Below are 27,309 nucleotides of genomic sequence, written 5' to 3' on the forward strand. Positions count from 1 at the left end.
CTACCACAGCATTTATGAGGGTCTCAGGATCACATACTGTATATAATAGATTGACATGGCCAATGTGACGTTACCTACCTACTAGTTGACTGGTTTTGAACTCTGCATTTTGAAGCTTCAATAGTACTGAAGCATAAATGTGTGAACAAGCGGATGGTTTGGTAAATTCTTAAAATGCCAGCAATCTTTGTCATCAAGCTCAAACCATTTAGGTGCAACACACAGAAATACATATTTGTCTAATATTGGCAGATAGCTGAATAATAAAATCCTAGCTTCAGTCATCATAAGCATGAGTACAAACTTCTTGAATGGGCTGCAACACACAGCAGGCATATTTGTAAGGTAACAATGGGAACCAATCTCTCATTTGGCTCCTGTGTGACTGGTTTTAGTGGAAGTGAAAACTAGCAGACAGCAATCAACTACAGCTCTAGGTAAAGTCTTGATGGTTGAGTCAGTCAAAATCACCCGCCCTACACTGGTTATGAAGAGCCACCGGGAGCAAAAAAAATTTTTTGTTAGGCTTTTAATCCTGTAAAACTGTCTACCTTTAATATACAGGCCTACTGTTAGCCTCAGATGGCCACCACATGAGCAGCAGTTTTTGGTATTTCGGCGTTGGCTTAATTTTGTTGCTGCTGTGTCGTGACTTGTAGACTACGCTCAGAGAACGCACACATAAGCATCAATGAGGCTTGTTTCCTGGTGCAGCTGAGGTTGCTGTAGGAATGTGTAGTAAAAAAGATTAAACTTGTCTCTGCTTTTAATTAATGGCAATATATCAGGTTCTGCATTGGGTCAAAGAACTACAAGAAGCATATCCTTATTCCAACTGTAATATTTCCACCCTCTGTGAAGTGTTTTGCCATTTGACAAGCCTTAAAATTAATTGATTTTTTTGCCTATGCTGGACTGCTCAGATCTTATTTTACATCTCACCGGTAGCTTAGAAAAACACCCCCAACATCCAGAATGTTTTCTTGCCTTGTTACTTTATAGTAACACATTAAAGTCAGTCAACTGGCTCGAAGTAATCATATCTCTACTATATATCAGTCAGCACACCCACTGACCCACTGTACATGTTGTCATCTTAATTCTAGCTGATTAGAGAGAGCAAGCCTTTGCATGGTGCTGAGCTTTACGATCGTGACTGCTCTGGGAACAGGACAAATGAGCCATGCAGCAGCACCAGGAGACTGGCTCGGGGCTGTGGCTGTACATCTTATTAAACACAAGCTGCCTGCAGTCAGTTTAATCCCTTTGATTAATGATTGTGTGGATTGTTTGGTTGTGAAAACAGGGTTTGCACATGAAAACCAGTGCTGCAGCTTTGGGAGAAGGTTTCAACATGTTTTGTTGTTTTTGTACATTCACTTTAAAGGACTTACAAATATTACCCTTGAAAAACCATTATATTTTAAATTATGTATTTGGCTTTAGATGTATTATAATCTAATTAGATGTAGATGCACCTTTACAACATTTAGCATATAGGTATATGAGTTATTTTAACTGCTATTCATAGTTTGAATATGTCTGATCTATTTTAACTTTCTTCATGGGTAACAGATATAAAATTAAGGCCCACAGTTATAGGAGGGATAGTGTACATATAGGACAAAGGATGGTGAATATGACAGGAGGGAAAGAGAAAGAATAAGATTCATTGATGTAGTGAAGGAGGACATGCAGAGGGTTGGTGTGACAGAAGAGGAGTGAGATGGAACTCATCCGTAAAGGGAGCAGAGGAAGTCAGGAGGTCAGCTGTGTGAATGTCATACCCTAATTTGAGACAACACTACTCTGCACATTACTGATGAAGAGCAGGTGTGCTTGAAATTACTTACTATTGAGATGCAATAAATGAATAAAAATTGGAGGACCGGAGTCATGTGCGGTCTTAAATGGTCTTCTTTTTAAATCCAGTTTCTCTGGACTAGTGGGATTCATCAAAGATCATTTGGTGCTGAAACATGGACAGTGAAGTTGGAGCAACGAAAGCCACTCTTGGCAGTCCCATCACCCCGAGGCAGTTGACTGGATTGGGGATGAATGGCTGTCTCTCACTAAGGTACAGACACTCTGGACCAGGCCTGGCCTGTCCCCAGGAGTACCACCAGTGGCTCCCCTACCGCCATGACTCCAGCCTTCTGCCCATGAAAGAAGACCTGGCCTTCTGGCTCAACACCATGATGGGTGAGACAACTTTTTATTTTGTAATAAACTGTATTGAATAATACTGTTTTTCGCCAATGATGATCAGATCTTGCGGACCTTAGAGGCCTACTAGGTTTTTATCCATTAAACACCTAAGTTATATATTTAGGCCCAAAGCTATTAAACAATTTCTAAACAATAACCAATACTTTTTATTCTGTATTTGATTGGAAGCCAAAACAAGTAGCTGAGGATTAGAGTAATATGCTCGTTTTCCCTGTTTCTTGCAGCAGAATTCTTAACTAACTGTAATAAAAAGCATTGCAAAAAAATATTGCAGTATTGCACTGCAGTACTCAACTGGATGATCCATAGATAACCTTTAGATTTTGCTGGGACTCAGTCTAGCTATAATACTATACTTTCAAAACAAAACATGGATTTTTTTTCTAATCCACACAGTCACACGCCCAATAAATGTTAAATGCAAGTTGCGCCTCAATCAGCCATCAACAAGCTTCTGGCTTAATTCTGGTTCAATATTTGATATTTGGTCGATATTACACAAATTTTCAATAAGACTGAGGTCTATTGATTTGAGGTGAAGTTGAAGAATTTGGAAGTCATCCTCCAGTCCTTGACAGCTGGTACAGTGTTCCAGAAGGTATTTGGCTTATCCAAATGTCAGACAAGCTTCAGTTCTGAGCAGATGCTTCTTTCTTGGTCTTTGCTCTCTTAGTCCATTTCAGTGTAAAACTTGCTTCACTGTGGAAAATAATTCTGGTGTTCCTGCAGTTCCCAGTTCATTGCAGGGTTGAACCTTGGTGTTCCTGAACATCCAAACCAATTTCCTTTCATCTGAAAGTGACAGTTTTGGCAGAGTGGTGACACATCTGAATAAATTTTACTTAAATGCATTGAAATGCAGTAGTTTAGAAATGTCTCCAAGAGACCTTCCTATTATGTGTAAATCCATAATCCTTTTAGCTCTTCGCTGAGTTTCTTGGACTTTCCAATTGCTCTGAGTCAATCCAATAAGTGCTGTCAAACAAATCCTTTTATGCTGACAACAAGAAACTGACGGTTGTAGTCAATCATGATAGCAAGGTGTTACTAGATCTTTGTGTTGCCAACTTAAAAGAAATGTGTGGATTAGAGAAAACTCAATCTGAATTCAAAGTATTAAAAGATATTATTAACACTATTTACAATGTGTGAATATATGAGTCATTATGTTTGGAATCAAACATAATGACTGAAAAAAATTGATGTAATCATGTCATTATTATTTCAAACTTTGGTTCACCCATGTTCACTTTCACTCAGCTACAGTATAATCCAGAATTACTGATTTCATATTGGATTATTCTGAGTGCATCTGATTGTTAAAGAATCCTTCTTATGAAAGCAAATGGATAAGATCCTCTTGGAAAAACCAATAGAGGAACATATTTGATCGACTTCTAAGATCTTTTTTTGAGTAAAGCAAAATGCAAAAAGCAAACAATCCTGAGTTACAGTTGTGACATTTCTGTGTGTCATGTGTGAATTCTGCCCAGGAGTGGACCTCACAGCAGATAATCTGATGGAGAGTTTGGATAATGGCGTTCTGCTCTGTGAGCTGGCTCAGCTGCTGCAGGACAAGATGATACACAACAACAATGGCAAGGTGATGTGACAACACAAAGTAATGTGCACAATTATTTGCACACCAAACGGAAAAGAAGATAAGGCTAATGTAAAAACACGTAATGTGAGTCATTTTAATAACAACAAAATAAAAACAAAACAAATGAAATCTAACTTAAGAACAGTCAGAGTTCAGGTAGAAACTAGGTCAGGTCCGACGTTGGCAGTGATAATGTCTGGCATTTCATTCAGTGCTTGTCTATGTCTTTTATGTCTATTCATGTTTTCTTTCAGTAAGCCTCTCCTTACTACAGTCGTGTTTTGTAAAGATCTTACCCCTGATATGCCCTCCTTGCACACCAAATGCTGGCATAATGCAATTGGAGAGGAAGTTGTCTCTTCCACTCAGTGTGTTTATGCTCAAACTCACTAAAGAAGGCTTTTCTATTGTTGATCATTGGACAGGATCCATTGTGTACCCTGAAACACTGATCCGGGATAAAGCCAGTCAGTGTGCTTCTTAGAAATGAGAGCTTATGTTTCCACTGCTTCTCTGTGAATGTGCTTGTTGAAAACAATCAATCACAGGTCTTCACAAGAAGAGTGATCCACTGGCGAGCTGATGCAACTTCTGGATCATTTTTCGCCAGGGACAACACGGCCAACTTCCTCTACTGGTGTCGAAAGATTGGTGTTGATGAGGCTTACCTTTTCGAGTCTGAGGATTTAGGTGAGTTAAGACCTAATGAAGCAGAGAAATTCAGACCTTTGTTTCTTTTAACAATACAAGGCTCAAGTGAATCATGCCTCACAGCACTTACAGCACATTACTGATTAACATGAACATGTTGTATCTCAGCATGGTGCGCAGTGTGTCCTTAAAGAAACTGGACAATTGGAGAACAAAAGAAGAAGCGGTAGGCCTAAAAAAACAAAACTGTACAGCAGATGAACAGTATCTGAAAGTCATGTCCTGACCTTGATCTGACACAGGACCTAAGAGATACATCTGGACCTTTAGTTCCATCTACTGTTCACTGAAGTCATTCTTAAGAAAGGGAAACAGAAGGAAAAGGCTGATGCATGCCAAATTACACAAGAACGGGACTGAAAATCAAGTATAACAGGTCCTACGGAATAACAAATCCAAATTTGAAATATTTAGCATTTGAGAGAGAGTTACGACACTGAGACATGATGGAGGCCCAGTGATACTTTGAGGCTTCATTTTAGCCAGCCATGTCAGAGATCTTGTCAAAATTGATAGAATTATAACCACAAAAAAGTCAAATCATCCATCCACTATGCACTGAAAAGGTGTCTGACTGGCAATGGCTTCATTTTTCGGTAGTGATCCAAAACACACTGCCAGTGCAGTAAAAGCATACCTCAATACAGGTGCACACAGTGGAACACTGTCAGCCATGGACTGGCCTCCTCAGAGCCCAGACGTCAACATTATTGAAGCAGCGTTTGATCAGCTTGACAGAGAACTGAACAAAAAGCTTCTATCATCCAAAGAAGAGCTTTGAATTTCCTTCAAGAAGCCAGGAGAACTATTCATGAAGACGACCTAAAGAAATTACAAAAAAGCTTGCTTGAGAGAGTTCAGGCTGTATTGAAGTGGTCATACCAAATATTGACTTTCAAACAAGTCCAAATCCTTTTTTGTCCTTATATACTGTGTTGCCGTGTATGTTTTCCCATGATAGGTGACTATAAACATTTGCACAATACTATAGTAACAGTTGCAAAACTACTACCAATTGTTTCAAATAAAACATTAACAGTCCAGTGAGTCGGTGATACAATGTTTGTGACTCAGAAAAAGTGAAGTATACATATCTCACATCTCACCCCAGTCAAGTCCAATTGAAGTACCGGTTTTAATCAAGTTAAATGCAGTAAGTAAGTCTAAGAAAGAACATTTTGCACTTCTTAGATGGGCATGTCTCTGCAAGGTGGCAGATGCGTAGGAATGATAATGTACAGGCTAATCCCCACCAGCAACAATGAGTCTCCCCTGCAGGCAAAGTTACCCACTTCACTTGATTAATTGAAGGAAGTGGGAAAATACAGTTACCACAATTTGACAGACTTAAGTTTACTTCATCAGTGACACAAAGGGGGATGATATAAACTTCTTTCTTTTGTCAAAACAGATGAGTCAATAGAAACGCAGCTGTTTGCTGATTGTATAACTTTTTTTTTTTTTGCCATAAGTGAATGCTGTGGCTAATGTGATGTCTTTGGACTCAAACGTTTGTCATCTTGACAAATAACAAATTAATAATAATGTTTTCTGACACAAACTGAGTTATTTTTATTTCATAAACCATAATGGACTGAAGTGGCTTACTTGTTGATGACTTCATGCCTTCATGCCATCAGCAGCACATCCAGGGCCCTGAGGAATTCCTGGTTCAAAGAGAGAGATGCACAATAGAGACAGAATACCTCCTGAAACATATCCTCTATGTTCAGGCTGCAGGCCCCGCTTTTTTTTTTCTTTTTTCTTTTTTTTACAAAAACAGAAGCTTATCTCTGGAAAGATCTTTCCTTTCAGATAAGTGACCTTTTTTTTATTTGTACCCCTGTATCCTCTTTGTCTGTACGTCACGCATGTGCTGCCTGAAGTCCTCCACAAGCAGCCTCGGGAGGTGTGCCTGTGCCTGATGGAGCTGGGACGGATTGCAGCCAGGTAACTAGGAATAACCAACTGTCCATCCACAGAGCAGCTCCAAAAATAAAACTGTGATTGCATTACACTTAAATGAAATGTATTCTTTTTATATCATTGTTTTCATTCTACTGCCAATAGCTGCATGTTTTCCTGTTTAATTTTCTTTTCTATATTTAATTTTCTTGTCATCTCATTTTCTGTTTATCCTTCATGATGATTTTCACTGCTATAGCAACTCATTCATTACTTTTCACCTCTTAAGTTTTCATTTCTAGCTGCATTAGGTGCTCACTTTAAAAAAAAAACTAAGTGATAACTGCTGAAGTATCTCCAAGAGTTTAAGCACCTTGATGTGAAAATCACTATGTTCTCTCTCCTGTGTTGATTTGTTTGTGCAAATGCAAATTTTTTTGTTAAATTTCACTTTCAGGTACGGCGTGGAGCCACCGGGGTTGGTTAAGTTGGAGAGCGAGATGCAGAGGGAGGAGGCAGGGAGCTTATCTCCATCATCCCCTATTTTCATTTTTCCTCCTCTCTCATTGTATTCACCATCCCAGCCATCCCTACCACCTGCCCCTTCTCCCCCTCTCCCTGCACCCGCTCCCCTCACTCCAAGGGCAACCAGTCCATCTGAACCCCTCGCTGCTTCGCTTGCCTCTGATCTTCCATCAGCCACAACAAACCCAGTAACTATGTTTTCATCCCCTCCTCAGTCCCCCCTCTCATCCTGTACTCCTTATACAACCACAGTCTCGACACAAACACCTTTGTTCCCTTCATCCTGCACCACTAACACATCTGCCTCAACTCCGCTGTCAGCGCCTTCACCAGGCCAAACCCTGGAATCCACCACCAAAGTCTGCCTTACCGCAATAAACGCCCGCTGTGCGACAGCTACACCTCCCACTAATTCCCCACCTGCAGCCTTGACTCCTCGCTCATCAAACAGGTCAACCATCAGGAGGAGCTCCTGCACCAGCATTTTGGATGACTTTGTGCGTATTTTGTTTCCAGTGAAATTAATCTCAGTGGTACACTGTTTAAAATACACTCTTTTTGAGTTTGTTTTCTCTGTGGAATCTGTAATAGGTAAGAAACATTATTGAAAATCCACCCTGCAGTTGTCCCATCACCTTCCTGGTTGAGAAACAACCAAAGGGCTGTTACCGTGTTGGGGACAAAGTTCTTTATATACGAGTAAGTATGTTTCCGTTATCCCTTTCTCCTAAAAATTACTTGTATTTTGCAGTAACTTTGAGATCCTCCATACAACTCTTTAGATAATTTAGCAACATAATAGAAGCAGTAAATACACTCTCTGACCCTTTGTTATGTACACTTTGCCAGTACTGAGTTGGACCCCCTTTAGCCTCCACAGTTATATTAATTATTCATGATATAGATTTAACAAGGTGCTGGAAACATTCCTGAAAAATTGTGGTCCAAATTGACGCGATAGCTTCATGCAGTTGCTGCAGATTTATCAGATCCATGATATGAATCTCCTGTTCCACGACATCTCAATGGATTGAGATCCAGTGGCTATGGAGGCCATTTGAGGACAGTGGTTTTTGGTGACCTTGTGCAAAATATAGCCGCAATTTCCTGTTCTTGGCTGACCACATAGCAGTGCCGTGGTACCCTATGTAGTTCCACTTCTGTACCTCATCTGCTTCAAGGTTCATTGTGTTGCTTGTTCAGAGATGTTCTTCTGCATACCTTGGTTGTAACAAGTGGCTGTTTGAGTTACTGCTGCATTCCTTTCAGGTCAAAGTCTGGTCATTCTCCTCTGACCTCTAACATTAACAAGACTTCTCTGACTTTCACCCAGAGAACTGCTGGTCTCTGAATATTTTGTCTTCTCTGTAAAGATTGTGTGGGAAAATTCTAGTAAATCAACAGTTCCTGAAACACCCAGAGCACCCAGTCTAGCACCAACAACAACACCACCTTCAAAATCACTTAAATCACCTTTCTATCTCATTCTGCTGCTCAGTGTGAACTCAGTAGGCTGTCTTGACCAAGTCTACATTCCTAAATACACTGAGTTTCTGCCATTTGATTGGCTGATATGTATTAGTGAGCAGGTGAATAGCTGGACCTAATAAAGTGGCTGGTAAGGGTATAAAAACATAATAAACAAATAAGTAGTATGTAAATATATATTTTTAATAGAAGTTCGGTTTACATTGCATTAGTTTGATGACAATGCTTTTAACTTGTTGTTTTTTAAAATAAAATATTAAAGTATGTTTGCTAATAGGACAGGAGGCTTTGTGATACCAAAAGACAAATAATAAACCACACCTAATGGGAGCATTTGTCACAGATAACACATAATCACATATGAGGTGTGAACGTTTAATCAAGAGTTGAGTCAGCAACAAGTGCAATGTGTCAGAGGGACTGATTTGCATCACTTGGGATGGAGACCCTGATGTCTTTCAGCCTCCCTGAAACATCCTCCATCTGTATGCATGTGTTATGAAGGCTCAAGGATGGGGAGGCAGGGTTGCTTGGCAACCAGTGGTCAGGATACGAATGGGCTCACAATGATTGTATTCAGTACATAGACCTTCAGTGAAGAGTTCAAACCTGGAAGAAAAATAAACATGTTTCTTTCAGGGTGATTCTGCAAAGATATGACCCTGGTGCGCATTTTAAATGGCAGCCCACTCGGGAGTGCATGTATGTGGGTACGGTTTTGAATACAAAGATGTACTTCAGTGTCTTTCATACATCCCTCCATCTATAAAAACTGAAAATGTGACCTTGATGCTTGCTGTATGTTCTGAGTACACGATATATCATTTTAACATAAAAATAATCACTGGGAATCTAAAAGGTGAGATCTTGATAAGGTTTCTCACAGGTTGGATCACAGTGTTTGTTCAGGAGATGAAATTTATTAGATGCATAAGTTCTGTTGCAACAGCTACATTATGACATTAGTGTCAGAATGCATATTTCTTACTTCCTATTTAGAGAATCATATCTGTCATATCATAACAGATATAACATATGTTGGAACACCACTTCTTAGAAACCTGAGGAAGTACAGATGCATGATAGCCAAATCATGGGCTGGCTAAATGCATATGCATAAGCAAGATTAAAGCTTTTCTATGCTATCAAAACTACCTTGTGTGCTCACATTCTTTATGCAGTCTTTCAGATATAACGTCTGTCCTTGAACCTGCATCACGTCTTCATCCCTAATTATTAGTTTGTAGATAAATTGCACTGCTTCCTTTTTTCCCGGTTGCTGAAAAGCAGACAAACATGAGCTGTTTGAATAGAGTGATCAGTAAGCCATCCATTACCTTGAAACCCACAGCTGCCTACACGTGAGTGGGGAAACACACCATAAACCTCCATTTCCATATACCGTGATAACCCCCGTGTCGCTCCTAGGGGAGTGTACCCTTCAGTGTGTACAGACCTTTTTAAAGAGCAGATACTATTGATTACAAAGACAAAGTCATTAGCGATGGGTTTAATCAGACAGCTTGTTAATGAGCGGCTGAGCATGACCGCCCCTCCTCACGTGTAAACTTTCTACCCCGCCTCTCTCTCCCCTTCTCTCTCTATTCCCTTTGGACTCTATTCAATCACGCTGGCCCTGGAGTGCTTTGCTATTCTTTGGTGTTAAAAAAGAGGAAGGCTTCTCTTTCTTCTCTCTGCCCAATTAGGCTCTCGTTCAGCTTTGTAGCAGAGACCCCGTCTGGCTGCGCTGATGGAAGGAAAAGAGATTTATAGCACCTCACAATATTAAGACACATCATGCTAATATAGTGATGAACCTAAAAAGCACTCTTTTTTTTCATGATCACATATAGCTGATTAAAATCGTTTTCATAGAAACACTTCTTCATCTTCCTTTCTCAAGTGCTCTCGAGAAAGACGTTGACTCAACAGAAGCCATGTGGTCTTTGTTCTATAGCCGACCTTTGACATAACAGTGGAACGTGAAGAAATGATGAACAAGGAATGTGTGAAATATTTATGAAACCTGTACTCGGACCAAATCTACTGCCTTTGTTGTCATCGTTTTACCTGTTAGTAAGCTCAGATTTAGTAAACATTACAATGTAGCTGAGGCTTATGTGAGCGACGTTAGCTTTGTAGAGGTAAATTTAAGATTATGCAAATCTTCATCACCACAACTGTCCTCCAAATCATGAACGTGTGTCCAATCTGATGAACATCTTTACTGTAGTGGATTTGGGGATAACTAAAGTCACTAAGCTTTATCTTCTGGCGAATGAGGAGTTATTTTTAGCAAGATATCTCAATTTGACCTTTTAGTGCCATTCAGAATCTGCAATGGTCTAATCAATGTGCTGTCTTATAGGGTTTCTGTTATACTGTCTGCACCTAGACATACACCCTGTATTCAATAAGGAGGTCTCGCTGATGTGAGATCTCTAGTAAAGGGGAAACCGAGTACAACAGGCGAAACAGATTAATGGCATTAGAACCGGTATGGCTCATCAATTTGTGTGTTTGCTGTCAAATTTAAGAACTGAGCGCGCTCACAGCATCAAAATCAGCGCTTGTGGCTAAAGCCTGCCTCCTACTGGCATGTGTATAGAGGACTCCTTTTCCCTGAGTACACTAATGCATCTTTCAGGAGGAGAGGGGGAGAGAGGGAATCGATGGAGGACACAAGGGAATCCAGACGTTAGTTTATGGGCTGCAGACATAGCAGGGAGGGGGAGGAGGGCGGGGGTTACAGAGACAGAAATAAAGGAGCCTGAAATAACAAAGAGGGCTTTGGTAGATCATCTCCTTCAGAAAGATGCTGACTTGTTTCATTTTTTGTATTTTCTTCTTAGATGATTAAGTTGGTCTCTTATTTGACAACATTAGTCCATGTTTGAAAAATTACACCCAGAAAATAGTAGACTGCAGAAGCTATTTATAGTCTACATCAAATAACAAATCTAAGTTTATCTTTCACTTTATTTAATACGTTTAAGCTTAGACAGTCCATTGTTAAGAATCTGGACTGAAACACGAGGTTTGCCAGTGACAGTAAATGAAGACAAAGAAAAAAACAACTGTGTTTAGACAGGTTTTTTTTTTAATTTGTATTGTGACTGATGTTTTGAGAATGATAACCAGTCACACTGATATTTCCTGGAAGTGTGACAGGAGAGTGGTTTATTCAGGATGTCAGACTTGACCCCTGTCAACCTCAACAGTTTAATCTGCAGGATAACAGCTGAGACGCACCACGTCTGGAGTTTCCTCTAAAGCCGCCCGTGTCTCCCGCCTGCGTGTGTGCGTGTGTCTGTGCTTGTACCATTGATTTCTTTTTCATCCCATACACGTGACACACACACACTTCCATACATAAAGCGAGGAGATGTGCTTGTATTATCGCATTCTTAATGGCCCTGTAATGAAGGCTTTATTGCTGATAAGGCAGGGGGTGGGTGGGGGGGTTGCTGGCGCTGACAGAACAACGGATGGCTTTGCAGGGCCTCTTGGGAATGTTAATGTCTGCTGGGAGTTGAGGGACTGAGCTGAACTCATCTCAATTTCTCCTTCCATTGCTTTTTTTTCTCCAAGGCTCTATATTGTGGCATTAGTTGCCATGGCAGCAGTTGGTTTTCAGCTGTAAGGACGGCTGTCTGTGTACGATTTGTTGATTCAGACACGACTGACCTCACTGTAACTACTGTTAACAGACAGACTGGTAACGCTGCAATTATTATCATTTAAAATAGTTCTGCTAGGTGGCTTGTGCTTCAGATCTGTGCGGGTGCGCCATTGTGCGTCACGGTGTGTGTGTGTGTGTGTGTGTGTGTGTGTGTGTGTGTGTGTGTGTGTGTGTGTGTGTGTGTGCGTGCTCAGCTGGTTCCACGAGGAGCTGTTTCATTTGGCTTAATGAGATTTTGACAAAGCTTTCCAAGACATCATTTGCCTTTCATAGCCAGTGCTACACACACTCACGTGTATGTGATTATGTGTGTGTGTGTGTGTGTGTGAAGCACTGCTTAACATATATTTGAGAGTTCAAAAACATCCTGGAAATGCATCAGCCAGAAACTATATGGAAAGTTTATTACCCAGCATTCCCTCCCATGTCACCTTTGCAGATGCTGAATGAGCGTCACGTGATGGTACGAGTGGGTGGAGGATGGGAGACCTTTATGAGTTACCTGAAGAAACATGACCCCTGCAGAGGAGGAGAAGGAGGAGCAGTGCTGGCAGGTAAATCTGAGGTCAGGCTCTGTAAGGACAAACCAAAGCCACCCAACTTGAACATCTCACCTGACAGTTACATGGTGGTCGGAGCCCATTATCGTGGCAAGAAGTAACTGCCTCCGGCTTCAGGTGGCAGCGGGAACTCTCACCTAATCAGAGCAAAGTGTTCAAGGTCAGTGATTCAACACAGCTGACGTCCATTTTACCTCAAGTTAAAATACAATCCAACCTTTTCTCCTTATACACAGATGTGACTGTTCTTATAGCTGTGTGAAGTACGCAACTGACTGTGATTACAAGCTTACTTAACTCTGCGTATGCCACAGTGCGTTAGGAGGCAAATAAATGGCAACAATTTTATCAATTCACTCGCTTTCACCGCTTCCTGCTGCTGCAATTTGTGCTTCAGCAGCTTTATTTTGAGCTGTAAGAAATTGCAGCGCAGATATTTTTGTCAGCGCACCATCTTTTGGATGTACATCATTACTTCCATATATACTTCATTGTGAAACACTCTTTCAGGAAAAGGTTTTTTTTGGTACTCTGCAATAATGTGTCTGGTGTAAAGTCATGTTTAGATTTGTGCAGTTTCTCAAGCTCACAATGTGTTTATGTTTGTTTGAACTTTTTTTATTTTAGACATCCACATTCCTTAATCATCTGTGTATTTGAGTTTCATTGGATGTTTGCCTGTAATTAAACCTTTTTTCTAAAAAATATGTGTTTAAAATAATTGTAACTTTTAAAAAAAATATAGACTTGATTGCTATTGCAAGAACTAAATAAAAGATTTCTTAATGCTGCTTCATATTTACTTACTTCTCACGTTATTTGTATGTTTTGGGCCTTTTAACACAGATTTACTCATCCTTTTAAAAAAAAAAAAAAAAGCAAAAAGCAAAGACACAAAATGTTAAGTTCTCCCTCTAGGTGGCACCATGTCCTCAGTGACAAAAGGCCAACTGCCGCCGTGGTGATTAGTTGGGGAAGTAATGTGTCAACACTGGCGCTATGATGGTGTCCTACCTTCCTGGACATTCATCTCTTAGCTGGACCGTCTGTTTTCAGTTCAGCTCCAGAAAGCACCTCTACCCTACAGATTTAACAGTACAAAACATCTTGCTGCCTCAGACAGACGAGGATCGTCACATATTAAAACTTTCAAGATAAAGGTGCTTTTTTTGTCTTGTTTTTTTTTTTAAAACAGAGTGATTCACATATAGCTCTGCAACTTTGGAGGGCAGAACTGCAGAGTCCCGGCACAAACACAAAGACAGAAAGCAACAACATGTTAATAATTACATGTTTTATTTCAGTAAAATAAACTAATTAAAAATGGACACACTTTTTCATATATTGAAAGAAACTAACTGTAATGAGATCATGCAAGGCTGTAATGTCTGGCTTTTGTTTTTTGTTTTTTTTTTATCCCCACGTAACATCTGCAGTGGATGGAACCAGTATAAATGTAGAAAATAATAGCTGTGCTACTGAAATGAGAGCCACTCTTAATGGTGGCATTTTCATGGGTCATCTCTCATTGCACAGAGTACTTCTCTAAGTTTCTCATGAAAGTTGGATTATACAACAATTTCCAGTATCTTGTTACACGGTGCTCATCCGTCCTCTAACGTTCGTTGTAATGCTTTGTAAATCTTGCTACTGTGTGCTACTGTTCTTTTGTTTTGAGTTGATGACAAAACTTCAGCTTCAAAACACAGACACTGCTTTGTGTTGGTGTTCATTGAAATTTACTATTTGAGACATGGGGGGCTGGGGGCTGGGGGGTAGCTGTGTGCTTTCAAAATGGATCATGTGTTATGTTTTGACTGCACACATGCAGTGGTGGCAAAAGTCTAATTCCTTCCCCACCCCCATAATACGCAAAAAAGAGTTGTGTGCAGTTGTGCTTCAGTCAGAACAACACATTGTACTTTCACCATGTACATATACATTACACTTCACTGCTTACAGTATATTACTGTGTTTCAGTTTAAGTGCAAACTTAAAACTTCATTAAAACACCACACAGCGTCGCATTCTGTCAGTTAGCAGTGTAGCGAGCATAGATATAAAAAATTTCCATATTTATAGTATGCCCTACTTTCAGGTGGAAACATTTCCACATTAAGAGCCTCGGCCGATTGACCCTGACCTCACAACACTGTATAAACGCGGACTCACAACAGGGTGCTTGTTACATGCTCTGATCATCTTTTGCTCCCTTGTGTGACCTTGCAAACAAATATAGTGCCACCAGCTTAAGACTTCAGGTTCACTAAATCATGAAACGCAGCAAAGTGCAAAGATTCAACAAGACACTGGCGATACAGTTTTCTATCATGCCTCAGTTCATTTCCTCATTGATGGTGATGGTGAAATGACCAAACGTCACACACAGTGTTGTTAAGACACTATAACACCTTTTTTTTTCTAAGAGAGTTAATTGACATAGCTGATAGAATATCTCATGATTCATCTCAGGCAATCAACACTTATAAAAACATCATGGCTGTAATATTCTTGTATCATGTAGTCATGGATCGTGGAGGTGGTGAGTTTTGTCCTTTTAAAATATATTACCTCTAGTGACTCGGGAACAAAAAATTACAGCGTTACAAAAAAACAAAACAAAAACCAAATGGCTTTTGTGGGTTATTCTCGCCCAGTAGTGTTAACAGGGTGATAGTTTTTCCTTTTATATTTAACAGCTTTAAGTCCTACACTTTATTTTCAGACATTTTTACATGGAATATGTCATTTTCCAACTTAATACAGAAAACCTGGTGTATTTCAAATCAAAAATAAGTTTCCAAGAACGCATTCCTTAAATTTGACTTATTATGGATACTTGTCATTTCAAGTTTTCTCAGTCTAGTTATTTTCGATGTGTAAATTAAATAATTCAAACTGAATGTGTATTTGCAGTACAGCTCGAGACACATGTCTAGGCATATGTTGCTGTAGGTGCTTTGTTTCGACCTCGGATTTGGAGGTGTAAGACAAAAATGAAGAATTCCTCTGTTCCTCTCACACACAACAATGTGTAGTGTACTGTTTTGTTAGCTAGTACACAGTACATTTGCATTTTACTGGTACAAAATATATTTTTACTAAAATGATCAGTCATTGTGTGAATTCCAAGCATCACAGCCTTCAACAGGATTTTTTCTACTTATAATTTTGTTCTTGTTGTTGTTTTCTAAAGATTAACATCCATATAAAAAAAATTGTAAACAACTCTTAAATTCACAATATGCATTTGATTGCTGGACAATGAGGTCCATCACAGAAATGATCTTTTATTGTGCTCCTTTCCTTATATTAAAACTAACATTGCAGGATATTAAATGATGATAGTTTGGCCTTCCACTAATGTTTGATATAGTCTGTTATTGTACTTAGTACAGATGAGAATTCTGTGTGCAGATTGTGCTTGTATTTTTAGTGGCATCACTGAAGTTGCATTTCTTTCTCTTCTAAAATTGCTTAATTCGCTTCTATTCAGAGAAAAGAAGGACTGGCCAATATGAGGTTAAACAGCGGAGCAATCAAATACCTCCTCCATAGTTTGGTTTAATTTTTCTTGCTGTCAGGTTATGATTCAGCCTTCAGCAAACACACCGGTCTGTCAGATCCATGACAGTGCAGCAGATGCTGTGTTTCTTTTACTCAGATTTACCTGCTTACTTGCATTACTTTCACTTGGTAATCGACTGAACTCTGCCGGCCATCACTGCCTCTGAGCAAACAGAAAACAAATATTCAAAATCTACTTTACACAAACAATGATCTGGATCTACACTGAGATGCATTTGTACATATATAATTGTCAAAGAAGCGTCAAACAATTTGCTCTGGAAGGCAAAAATTTTACTTCTGTGTATTTTATCATACTGACCGCACTGCTAGACCCAGTATAGGCTGTAGACGTGTGCCCTGGGGCTCATGTTTGATATCAGTTAGTGTGCTATACTAAAGATAGGCAATGGGCAGTCAGTGCCAAATTTTTTTCTTCTTCTTTTTTTTTTTCCATTACGAACAGTAACACAGCACACTTCACTCGACTGACAGAGGAATGCTGACAGGATGTTCTGGCCTGATGTTTGTTCCTTTTGCTGGATATCTCTCATGATTCATCCATAGTAATTGAGCATGTGTGGAAAGGCTGGTGTGTGTCTGTGTTTGTGTGTGTGTGTGTGTATGTGTGTGTTTGTGTGTAAATGTGTCTCTTGTGTGGGATTGTGTGTGGCTTTATGTATTTAAGAGAGCACCATTTTATGACAATTTCTCTTCAGAGAAAACAGTCACCATTAGATCATCATAAAGTCAGCATTTCAAAAATCAAAACCAAAAGAAAAAAAGTCTTATTTGTGCTATTAGAGCCATGTCCCAGTCAAACATTGCTGTGGGTGTCACTCTTGGCCTTTACGGAGGTCCCTCGGGGATTTTCAAGATTAGGTGTGTGAAATTTGCCGTTACTTTGTTCCTTCTGTCACAACTCAGGCACACTGAACACTGAAGGGGGATGGCGATGCTGAGGGTGTTGTGAGATGGTGATCAGACAAAAACTGTTTCAGAGTTAAACATCAAGGTTGGAAGGGTGTGTTTGTGCGTTCGGTGGTTCAATCGCTTCACAACGCCCCTGTCACACGGTTCCGTTCTCCTGCCTCGGCTTGTGGATGGTTGTGCGAGTGGCAGGCGTACTCAGGGATGGAGCCAAGGTGCAGAGGAAGCCAGCCAGCAATGTGAGACCGAGGCCCCCCCAGGCACAAAACATGGACCAGCCATAGCCATGGCTAATGTCTTCAGGGAGGCCATACATGTAGCGAGGATAGCGGGATAACTCGAAGTTGATTCCTGCCACACATGTGCACAATGAGATGATGCAGCATGTTCCTGTGTGAGTGGAAGAGAACAGGACTGGTTTACATGGTTTTCAATCGATTATTGAATTTTTACATGTACTCTGCATCTTACTGCAGGATGAGAATCATGTTACTGCGGGACATTGAACTGTTATCTCATGTTAACACAAAGGTGCTCTCAGCTGTCATCAAATAAATAAATAAAGTGAATAAAATTGGATTTTGCATGCATGCATTCGTGTGTGTGGATGTGGGCATATGTGCTCTCACAGTACCTCCCATGAGAAAGAGTAGCCCAGCTACATATTGCATGAGGTCATGCTGCTGGCAGCATCCCAGCACTCCAATGATCCACCCGAAAAGAATGATGGACACAGCCATGCCCACAAAGCCAGCTGTCATTCTTCTTAGATCTGCAAGCAGAAACGAAAACTTCACCGAGGGAATCGTAACTTACAGACACTGAATACTAAAGCTAAAGGCTAAAGTATTATTATTACTATTATTGAATTCCTTATGTAAACACGTTGCATCACTGAGAACAAGATCTCTTTTTCATGACACACCTGTGTGCAATAACATAAGTGTAGACAGACTGCTAGACAGGCAGAAACCTAATACAAAGAGACATTATACATGGTCATAAATTATGAAAAGTATTTCCCAGGGTAGATATAGACATGTAATGTTTTAAAATCATCCAATTAAATAAAAAAAACAACAACATTGCTTTAATTGTTTGGTTGTTGTTGATGGGGTTTTCCCTTTTTTAGTCTTTCAGTTTTTCCAAACTGTGTGAACAGGAAGTACAGCTAATATTAAAATGTCATCAGACATCGTGCAGTAGAGCCTTGTAAATAAACTTTATACATTGCTGCTCTATTTGCGAGGCAGGAAAATCGCACTGTGTTTCACAGTTAGAACAAAGATACAAGAAACACAGGAGAGTAGGACAGTAACAACTACTCTGTGATAATAGTTAAGATAAGCATGAGTCAAGAGGCAGGCATAGAAACAATATCACCATGATAGTGTAGACAAAACTATAGATTGTACAATGATGTTACTGGGAATACAAAAGTCAAATCCCTGGAGTTCCACAGCAGCCTTAAAAGTGAGGCTAGCACCTATCCAATCAACAATTTCATGTAAACTAGGCTACATGCTAACTTAGAAATAAAGTTACCAATGAATGTTTACTTCTAATTGTATTATCAATAGCAAAGTTGTGACGGAACCAACTGGCTGTCCAGTTTCGTCTTTCAGAGGAACTAATATTGTAGTATGCTATGATATACTTACTCGTGTGTCAAGGATTTAACTAATGCCAATAAAACAACTTAATATAGATCAATATAATATTCAAAAATCAGAAATCAGTGAATTCAAAGCTCTAACTGAACTTTATTTCGTGCTAAACTATCTGCTTTTAGACAGCTTTTTCTGCTTTTTCGTGTTGAAACAACCTGCTGTGTTAGAAGAGGAAGTGTTTTAAGACATCATTACGTAGTTTCAATACACAGTTCTTTCTAGGAAATAGTCTTATTTTCCTCATCTTCTAGATAGATCCACACAGTGAAATCAAATGAGGATCCCACTGTATACACAAATAAAACTAATTCAATCTGTTAGTAAAAATAATTACATATATAATTAAACAATTCAAAAAAACTGTAATGCATTAAAATGATATCACTTTTACAGAAAACCTTTTTAAGCCAGAACCATGAAACAGTTGCCAGAAAATTCTAAACTTTGATAAATGAAGTGTTCAGTGAGCCTTCTAATAGCTAATGTAAAAATTTAGTACTCGTGCAACAAAATACAACGAGAATAAAAATGGAAAAATATAGCAAGAACACAAATAACAAGAATAAATGCAAGGATGTATTTTTAACTCATCTTAACTGAACATCTCTGCATTACCAACGCACTGTATCACCCGTACTGAATATAAAACAACACACCTACAGGCAATAAGATAAAAGTAGTGGAACATGATACTGGAAATCACTACTGATGGAATCTAAGGTCTGGCAACTCACTATCTCATATTAACCTAAAGGTGCTCTCGGCTGTCATGAAGAACAGAAACTGAATAAAATTGTATTTCATCTGCAGACTCATGTGAGGATGTGCTTTTCACAGTACCGTGATACAAGGATGCCAAGAAGTACAGGTCTACTCAAGGGTTTAAAGGGGAGGTTTAAGAAAAGAAGCCCCTGTGTTAATAACCCTGATAACCGTGAGGTCAGTATAAGGTCAGCAACACATTTACTATTGATAGGCAGCTATGTGTTAAAAGTGGTAAATATAGGTATTTTAATTATTCAGAAATGGATAAGTATCCACTGCGACGAAGCGAGCGTCTTGCTAAGGCTTATAGGTTTATAAAAGACTGCAGGGAATGACAGCACAAGGAGATTATTTCACATAAACGTTTCCAGCAAGACTGAAAAAAGACGTGGCTTTTGCAAATGCATTTGAAATAGTGAGGGGGAAAAAGACAAAAAAAACATATTTATGTTTAATATTTCCACACTTATATCATCATATCTGTACTGTAAGGCAGCGGTCCCCAACCCCTGGGCCTCGGACCGGTACCGGTCCGTGAGTCGTTTGGTACCGGGCCGCGAGAGTTGAGGCTCAGGTGTGAAATGTATGGTTTTCAGGGTTTTTATTGGTTTTCAGCGTTATTTTGTTATCGTTTTTATCGTTAACTCGGTTTTCCTGGGTCTTTTCACGTGTTATGAATAAATCTTCTTTTTTTCGGTACCGGTACTAGTTTTATTTTGTTGTATTTATCCGCAACACCTTAAAGGCCGGTCTGTGAAAATATTGTCGGGCATAAACCGGTCCGTGGCGCAAAAAAGGTTGAGGACCGCTGCTGTAAGGTATAAGAACAGTATTTTGATTTTGGTGTTATACGCAGTTGTACATTTTTGCCATTATTTAAATTGCATTTATACAGTATGGGTACTTGTATGTATAGTTGTATCTTTTAATATTTGATGACATCTAGAAGGCAAATAAAAATCACAATAAAATGTATTGACAGAAACAAAAATGTCTATTTGAATTTGTTGTTGAATGTGTTTTCACATAATTTTTTAATAAAAAATCAGCAATCCATCCATGCGCTTCCGCTTATCCTTTTCAGTGTCACGGGGGGCGCTGGAGTCTATTAAAATCAGCAATGATTTAATAAAAGTTTATAAATAAAATTCACATTAGCCTCTGGAAGTGCTCAAGTTACCTTCATTTGCTAAAACTAATTAATTTTGTCACTGCCTCTCACATGAAAATAGTTTCGGACATGTTTGAGGCTGACAAGAACTGACAGGATGAAAACACTGTTATGTGAACATGGCATCTTTCATCTAGTGCATAGGTGTCAAACTCTGGCCCGCGGGCCAAATTTGGCCCGCAGCCTAATTACATTTGGCCCGCGAAGCCATACCAAATTACTATTAGAGCTGGCCTACTGGTATTATACAGCTAATGTATATATTGTTTAGTATTAAGCTTTGCTTGTTCCATATTCAGTTTTTCAGCAAAACGTGTTTGAGTCAATAAGAAAAGATTCATTCTTATATCTGAAGGAATAAATATATTTCAATAAATATATTTCAATAAATATTAACGTTAGCCCGCGACTTTGTTCCAGTTTTGAATTTTGGCCCACTGTGTATTTGAGTTTGACACCCCTGATCTAGTGGATCAATTTTAGTTTAACAAGCAGAGCTAATGGTAGTTACAGTAAAACTGTCTGTCGGTACAAAGAATAAATAAGAGCACAATACAAAATGTGTTTGTCTGTGTCCACCTGCCAAACTTATGTTCAACTTTTACTTCTGGTTTGGGTCTCCTCCACCTCCAGAGGGAAATATCTAGCTGATAAGCTGCTATATGTTCCACTGCCTGTTCCTATTTTTGTCTGCTATTCAGTGCTGTGCAAGCAAGTCTAAAGTGAGTTCCTTTTTCTCTGAAAACAGTGACACTAAATAAGAGAAGAAATGTGTGTTGATTCAAGTAGCAAAACAACGACTAAAACAGGGATAACTTTCATAACTAGCGTGGTTAGTGGTAGCAGGTGTGCTGCTGTTTCTCTTTTTTTGATTAAATGTGCAAACATCCTTTACTTTCTCATGCAGCTCTGATTTTTCATTGGTGTTTCACAGGTCAACAGTTTCAGGACTTAGTAATAAATATTGCATGCTTAAGCTGTTTTTATGGATTGTATGATTAAGAGCCTGTATGTGATAGTTATGTAGATGCTAAGAGCAGTATGATAAATCCAGAGCACTAATAGTAAGACTAAAGCAATCCTGTTGTACAAACAATAAAAAAAAACACCACTTTCCCTTCGACTACACATCATGTTGAGTATTGATATTCATTAAACAGAAGCAAATGTGATTTAATGTGAGAAAAAAGTGAGAAAGACTTCCAGCAGTTCTTTAGCTGGCAACATGGTGTTATTTTGATTTGGTAATAATAGAGACATTTGTTTGACGAAAAAAAGACATAGGACCCAACACAGTGCCTTGGTGCACACCAATGTCACTCAAAAACAAAGCCCATTACTAAAAAAAGATTGTTATTTAATTTTCTCTTTTTATTTTTTAAATTATCATTAAGCTAGTCTAGTAATGCTATGATCACACTAGGAAAAACAGTGGCTGGAAACTGTGTGAAATAAACTTCTAATCTTCATGCTTCAAAGATGTAGATTACATGAGCAAACCACTTGCAGTCACTTGCTGTGTGACTTTGACTTTGAACAGCAGTACGATGGAATTAGCCTGCTATCAGATTGTGATTGAATGGGTTCAAACTGGCAACGACATGCAATCTGTTTGTGATAATGCAGCAAATAATTGTGATAAATCAGTTAAAATAACAAATCTGTTCGCATCTACATAAACAGAAATCCACATTAACTTCAGAGTCCAGCCAGAACCTCAGAGATTTAAAACAGAAATTTAGATTCCCTCCAAATAGTGAAATTGTTGCTGTAGATCAGCAATTTCAAGATAATATCAAGAATGCCACCAAATGACAACCAGCTGAGTCGAGTATCCAATACAAAAAGAAACGTCACAGATGAGATGCACTTATCAGACTTGCTGAGTTAGACTGTAATGTTTTGGCAATCAGTCTGCTTGTATTGATCAGACAGCAATTATTTACAATGCCAAACCCTTTCGAGTCTGACCGAAATTCTTTGTAGAAAAAATACATGTGTATTAATGAATAACTCCAAAAACCAGATAGTCAATCACCAAACACAAACACAGCCAACACCAGCTCCATAAAGACAAAAACTTTAATACTTACGGAGTGCATGCCACTCATCCTGCCGTATAGTCTTTGTGATGTTGATGGGTAAATTTCGCGGTAAGATGGACGAAGAATAGTGATACTTGACTGGGATACATCTCTGAATTATGCCTGGCAGAAGAAAATGGAAACAGTTGTAACTGGAGGACAAATTCCTTTAATTCAAGTAAGTAAGAGGGTAACAAGCAAGAAAATTAAGTAAGAATTGCATTCTGAACCTTCGCCCTACTTCTGGGATTGTAAGATAATGTGTGTATGCAAACATGGTAGAAAAGCTTCTTATTTATTTTCCACCCTCACTGGGTTTTAATTTTCTGAGCTGGCCTTATTAACCTTGTTTTCCCAACCACTCCTACATTGTTATTAAGGGAGGGGATTAGGGAAACAATATGGAATATGGATTATTCCACCGACAGCCACAACTGTTAACTGTTCTGCCTTTAAAGTGAATCTATTTTGATTTTTGCATTTGGTTTTGGGAACCAAAGTCTATAATCCAGATCCTGCTTTTCATATCAGATCTCATATTAAGGAAAATTGTGGATACTTGGCAAGCCATTAAATGTCCCACACACCTATTGAAGATTAACATAAATTAATTTAGCTTCATGACTGGAGCTGTGATCAGTGAACCGACTGACGCCTCCCTGAGTCTCCTTTTTGCTTTGTTGTGAGTTCAAATGGGACAAATCAGACATTTATCACAGCTACGGTACAATGAGTTTGATTATTACTCGTAAGCATATCGGTGCCCAGCTTTAATCTGATAACGCAAGTGAAGGAATCTTTGAAGGTGTCACATATTGTGAAAGTCTAAGTCCAAACATCTATATAGGGTAAACTCTGTTCCACATATGCTGAAAAACTATGTGAACAAATTAAAATTTTGAACTCCTAATACTCTGTATAGATCTGGAAATGCATTCAGAAATGTTTGCATTAATTAAGAAAATAATCTCCCAGATGAGACACAATCAACTATTAAAATGCTTTGCAGCTTTGACCTTTCTTTTCATCTGATTCCGAGTGCAGTTCTGTAAACTGTCTCACTTAAAATTTGTGTTATTATCATTTATTGTTTGCCTTCAAGCAGGATGACAGAGTTTAATTAAGGTCACTTTAAATCTGACAGACTGGTTGACGTCTGATTGCACAGTAATCACATTTTGGCTGCTTGAGCAGGAAGTAACAACGTTAGCACAATTCTGATGTTCAATTACATACATTTGTGAGATCTAAATGTAATAACAGCGGACGAATCTGCGTAATGCTTCTGGTGTATATTCATTGTCACTGTAGTGAACATGCCAATGGCAAAGCAGAGCTACTGCAGCGAAGAAAGATATAGTTTGGTTTACATGTTATTATTCTCCACATAATGCTGGTGCTTTATAGCCAGTGACCATTATAAATAATCAGTTTTCTTCTATGCCATCTGTACCACTCTTTGCACAAAACATGATAAATGAATGTGAAGCTATAAAACCTGAAGTTAAAGATGATCCTAAGACTCAGGCAGGGCTATCTAAATCGAGTAATAAAATCTATTTACTTAGACTGCATACAGTATTTACTTCTGCAGGCACTTATAGTAAATACTGTAAGTTCTATTATGCTTGAAATTGAGCCAATTCTAATCTGCACCTCCGTTCTTGCTGATAAGAGCTCAGTATGGTAAATATCCCAAAGGCATGGAGGCTAGTAGCAGCAAGAACTTTTAACATAAGTTAAATGTGTTGTAGTCTGTCAACACGCATAGTGCAAGATGTGGACATGGTCTCATGAACACAGCTCATAACCAACATAGTAGTGCTCGTTTAAAACTCAAATGTTTTAAAAAGAAACACAGTCCAGTTAAATAATAATACAAAGTACAGCCTGAAATAACCAGAACTCTGAATCACAACCATTCAGAGACAACATCTGAATAAGCTTCATCAGAGTTACTTGCTGCTGCAAAAACTACATCGCACTAATGTGTTTATGCCATAAAGTCAGCCTTTACAGGCCAATGGGGCAATCAGTGAAACATTAACAGAACACTGAAATGATGTAAGTGCACTGCTCTTACAATATGATGATTTTTGAGAGCAGAAAAGAAAATGCACTGTAAATTATTCATTGGAGAGCCTGAAATCTTGTGTTATTCGTGCAATTAAATGGTTTTTAATTGTAAAATGAGTGGCAGTAGTTATAGTAGTTGGGGGGGAGGAAAGTGGGAAGTATTATGTAACAGAATTACTGCAAGGTATCTAAAAGGCTGCTAGATTTGGTGTGAATTGGTTTCAGTACAGCATGCTGTGGCTAAATGAATGTTATTTACTGGTCTGTTTTAGCCATGCTGATCTACACTAACCAACAACAACAACAAGGACCACAAAAAGTCCCCCAGTTTCAGGACCTTACTCTTTTCCAGGTATGACATCAGGCCTGATACAAAGGTTTTCATTGTTGTTCACTGAAGGATGGCTGTGCACTGAGTTGTCTCTACTGTAGCCTAACATTTAAAGCACTTGCATTAAAGATTCAGCTTCTGGTGCACACTGAAATTGTTTTATTTATCATATTGACTATTACTAGACCGCTTAGGCTCTTATAGACAAGACTATCCTCTTGTTATAATAATATTATAGAGAGAGAGAGAAAGAGAGAGACTTAGCACCATGGACAGCGAAATTACCCGCTAAATTAAAAGACACAATAGATTCCAAAAGGCCATCCTCATGTTTTATAAAATGTCAAAGCAGAGACATGCTGATGTGAGAGGCCTCTGGATGAGTGTGTGTGTGTGTGTGTGTGTGTGTGTGTGTGTGTGTGTGTGTGTGTGTGTGTGTGTGTGTGTGTGTCAGGCTAGGTGAGCTCATCGCTGAGCATCACGGCCTGGTGGTGCACACAAGAAAAGCCAGGCTCCAGACTGCTCGTGTTTACCTTTGTAAATGAGGTCCTCGGTCTCCGGGTCGAATCCTTCCCGGTGACATTTCCTCCAGAGACCAGAGATGGTGGAGTTAAACTGCCGGCTACAGTGAGACTCCATGGCAGACGCCCCGGCCAGAAAGTGCCGCTTCCTCCTGAAGACAGGAGCAGCATCTGGGCCGTTACCTTCCCTCTCCAGGCTCTTTGGAGGCATCTGGAGGGGGAGGTTGTGGCTCGAAATGTAGATGTAACCCGGGTCGTTTCGCTTACTGGCATAGTTTTTACACCTCTCTCGATGTCTCCTCGCGTCCGTCTCGTACCAATAATCGGTGCAAATCGCCATGGCGAGCAGCCCCAGCGCGCAGAGAGCCAAGAAGAGCCCCGTGCCCGTTAATATTTTCATAGCGGCCATCTTCCCCACTCGACGGAGAGCCCAAACAGTCGCAAGAAGGTTCCTCCGTGGCCGTGGTGATACCGCGTGAAATAAATCACGACGGCACTCACAACCTCGCGCAGTCCCGCGCTGGGAGCATGGTGCTGAAAGGCCAGTGATGTCCGGACTAGATGCTGCGGTCTATTGTTGTGGTACCCGGTGAATGCAATGTTGTTCCCACCATCTGTTATGGTACAGGAGGAGAGGGGATGGATGGCGACCAACGCTGTGAGGAGGAGGCAGGGGCAGTGATGTAGTTGCGCTCTCTCTCCTCCAGGTTGTTGCGGGATGGGGGAGCAGACAGAAAGCAGCTCTGTTGTGGGGGAGTGCTGGTTTTTAATGCTCGGATAGTCACCTTTTGCACTAAACGTGTAAAAGACAGGTGCTGTGGAGTCACAGCTGAGCAGTGTGCAACCGATCCTTCAGATTAAGAATCATCTACTTTTTTTTTTTATGTGTGTATTTATTGTTATTTATCTCCCACAACTGCGTTCCTGCACAGCAGCAGAAACGATGCACAGTGTAGAAATGATGTGACATGCTTTAAGTGATAATTGTTCTATACTGGGCTTCATAACTCAGCCATCCAGGCAATGTTCACGAGATGGCTGCCAGCTGATACACAATCACATGTGTTTCAGAAGCGAGTTCCAACACAATTAAATTTGTTTCAATAAAGGCACAAATAGAGCTATATATATTCGTGTGTCTGTGTGTGTGTATATATATATATATATATATATATATATATATATATATATATATATATATATATATATATACATACACTTGTGTGTATTGCACGTATGTATTAGATAATGTTTGTTACGGAATAGTTTACAATCCCAAAACATTACTTTCCAGGACAAGCACATATTTTAATCTGGGCACCCCAGGAGAAAACATGTCTTGATGACATGATGACTTTAGTAGATTGAACATAGACTGAATTCCCTTAAGGCCTTTATGAATTAATATATATAATTTAAGTTGTAAGGCTCATTTTTTTTCCCCGTAAGCAGAAACGTCACTTTACATTTTACTACCCAACTACCTATAAT

General features: G+C 39.4%; 2 protein-coding genes across 2 annotated transcripts; one reads left to right on the top strand and one right to left on the bottom strand.

Moving 5' to 3' along the window:
• Positions 1-1,848: 1,848 nt before the first annotated feature.
• gas2b (growth arrest-specific 2b) lies at positions 1,849-13,518 on the top strand. Its single transcript, XM_086288751.1, has 7 exons — positions 1,849-2,202; positions 3,723-3,832; positions 4,381-4,522; positions 6,430-6,493; positions 6,906-7,470; positions 7,565-7,672; positions 12,583-13,518. The coding sequence occupies exons 1-7, from the start codon at positions 1,980-1,982 to the stop codon at positions 12,802-12,804; spliced, it is 1,434 nt and encodes a 477-aa protein (XP_086144877.1). The 5' UTR covers positions 1,849-1,979; the 3' UTR covers positions 12,805-13,518.
• An 810-nt stretch (positions 13,519-14,328) lies between these two features.
• tmem276b (transmembrane protein 276b) lies at positions 14,329-26,531 on the bottom strand. Its single transcript, XM_086288762.1, has 4 exons — positions 25,831-26,531; positions 22,900-23,013; positions 17,835-17,972; positions 14,329-17,590 (listed from the first exon to the last, which is right to left on the bottom strand). Exons 1-4 carry the CDS (start codon positions 26,225-26,227, stop codon positions 17,340-17,342), a joined length of 900 nt encoding a protein of 299 aa, XP_086144888.1. The 5' UTR covers positions 26,228-26,531; the 3' UTR covers positions 14,329-17,339.
• Between the last annotated feature and the right edge of the window lie 778 nt (positions 26,532-27,309).

Source organism: Aulonocara sp. 'chitande type north' Nkhata Bay, linkage group LG1, assembly GCF_057382095.1.
Source record: "Aulonocara sp. 'chitande type north' Nkhata Bay isolate Kocher_YH1m ecotype deep benthic linkage group LG1, A_spYH_male_GT1.1, whole genome shotgun sequence".
Lineage (NCBI taxonomy): Eukaryota > Metazoa > Chordata > Actinopteri > Cichliformes > Cichlidae > Aulonocara > Aulonocara sp. 'chitande type north' Nkhata Bay.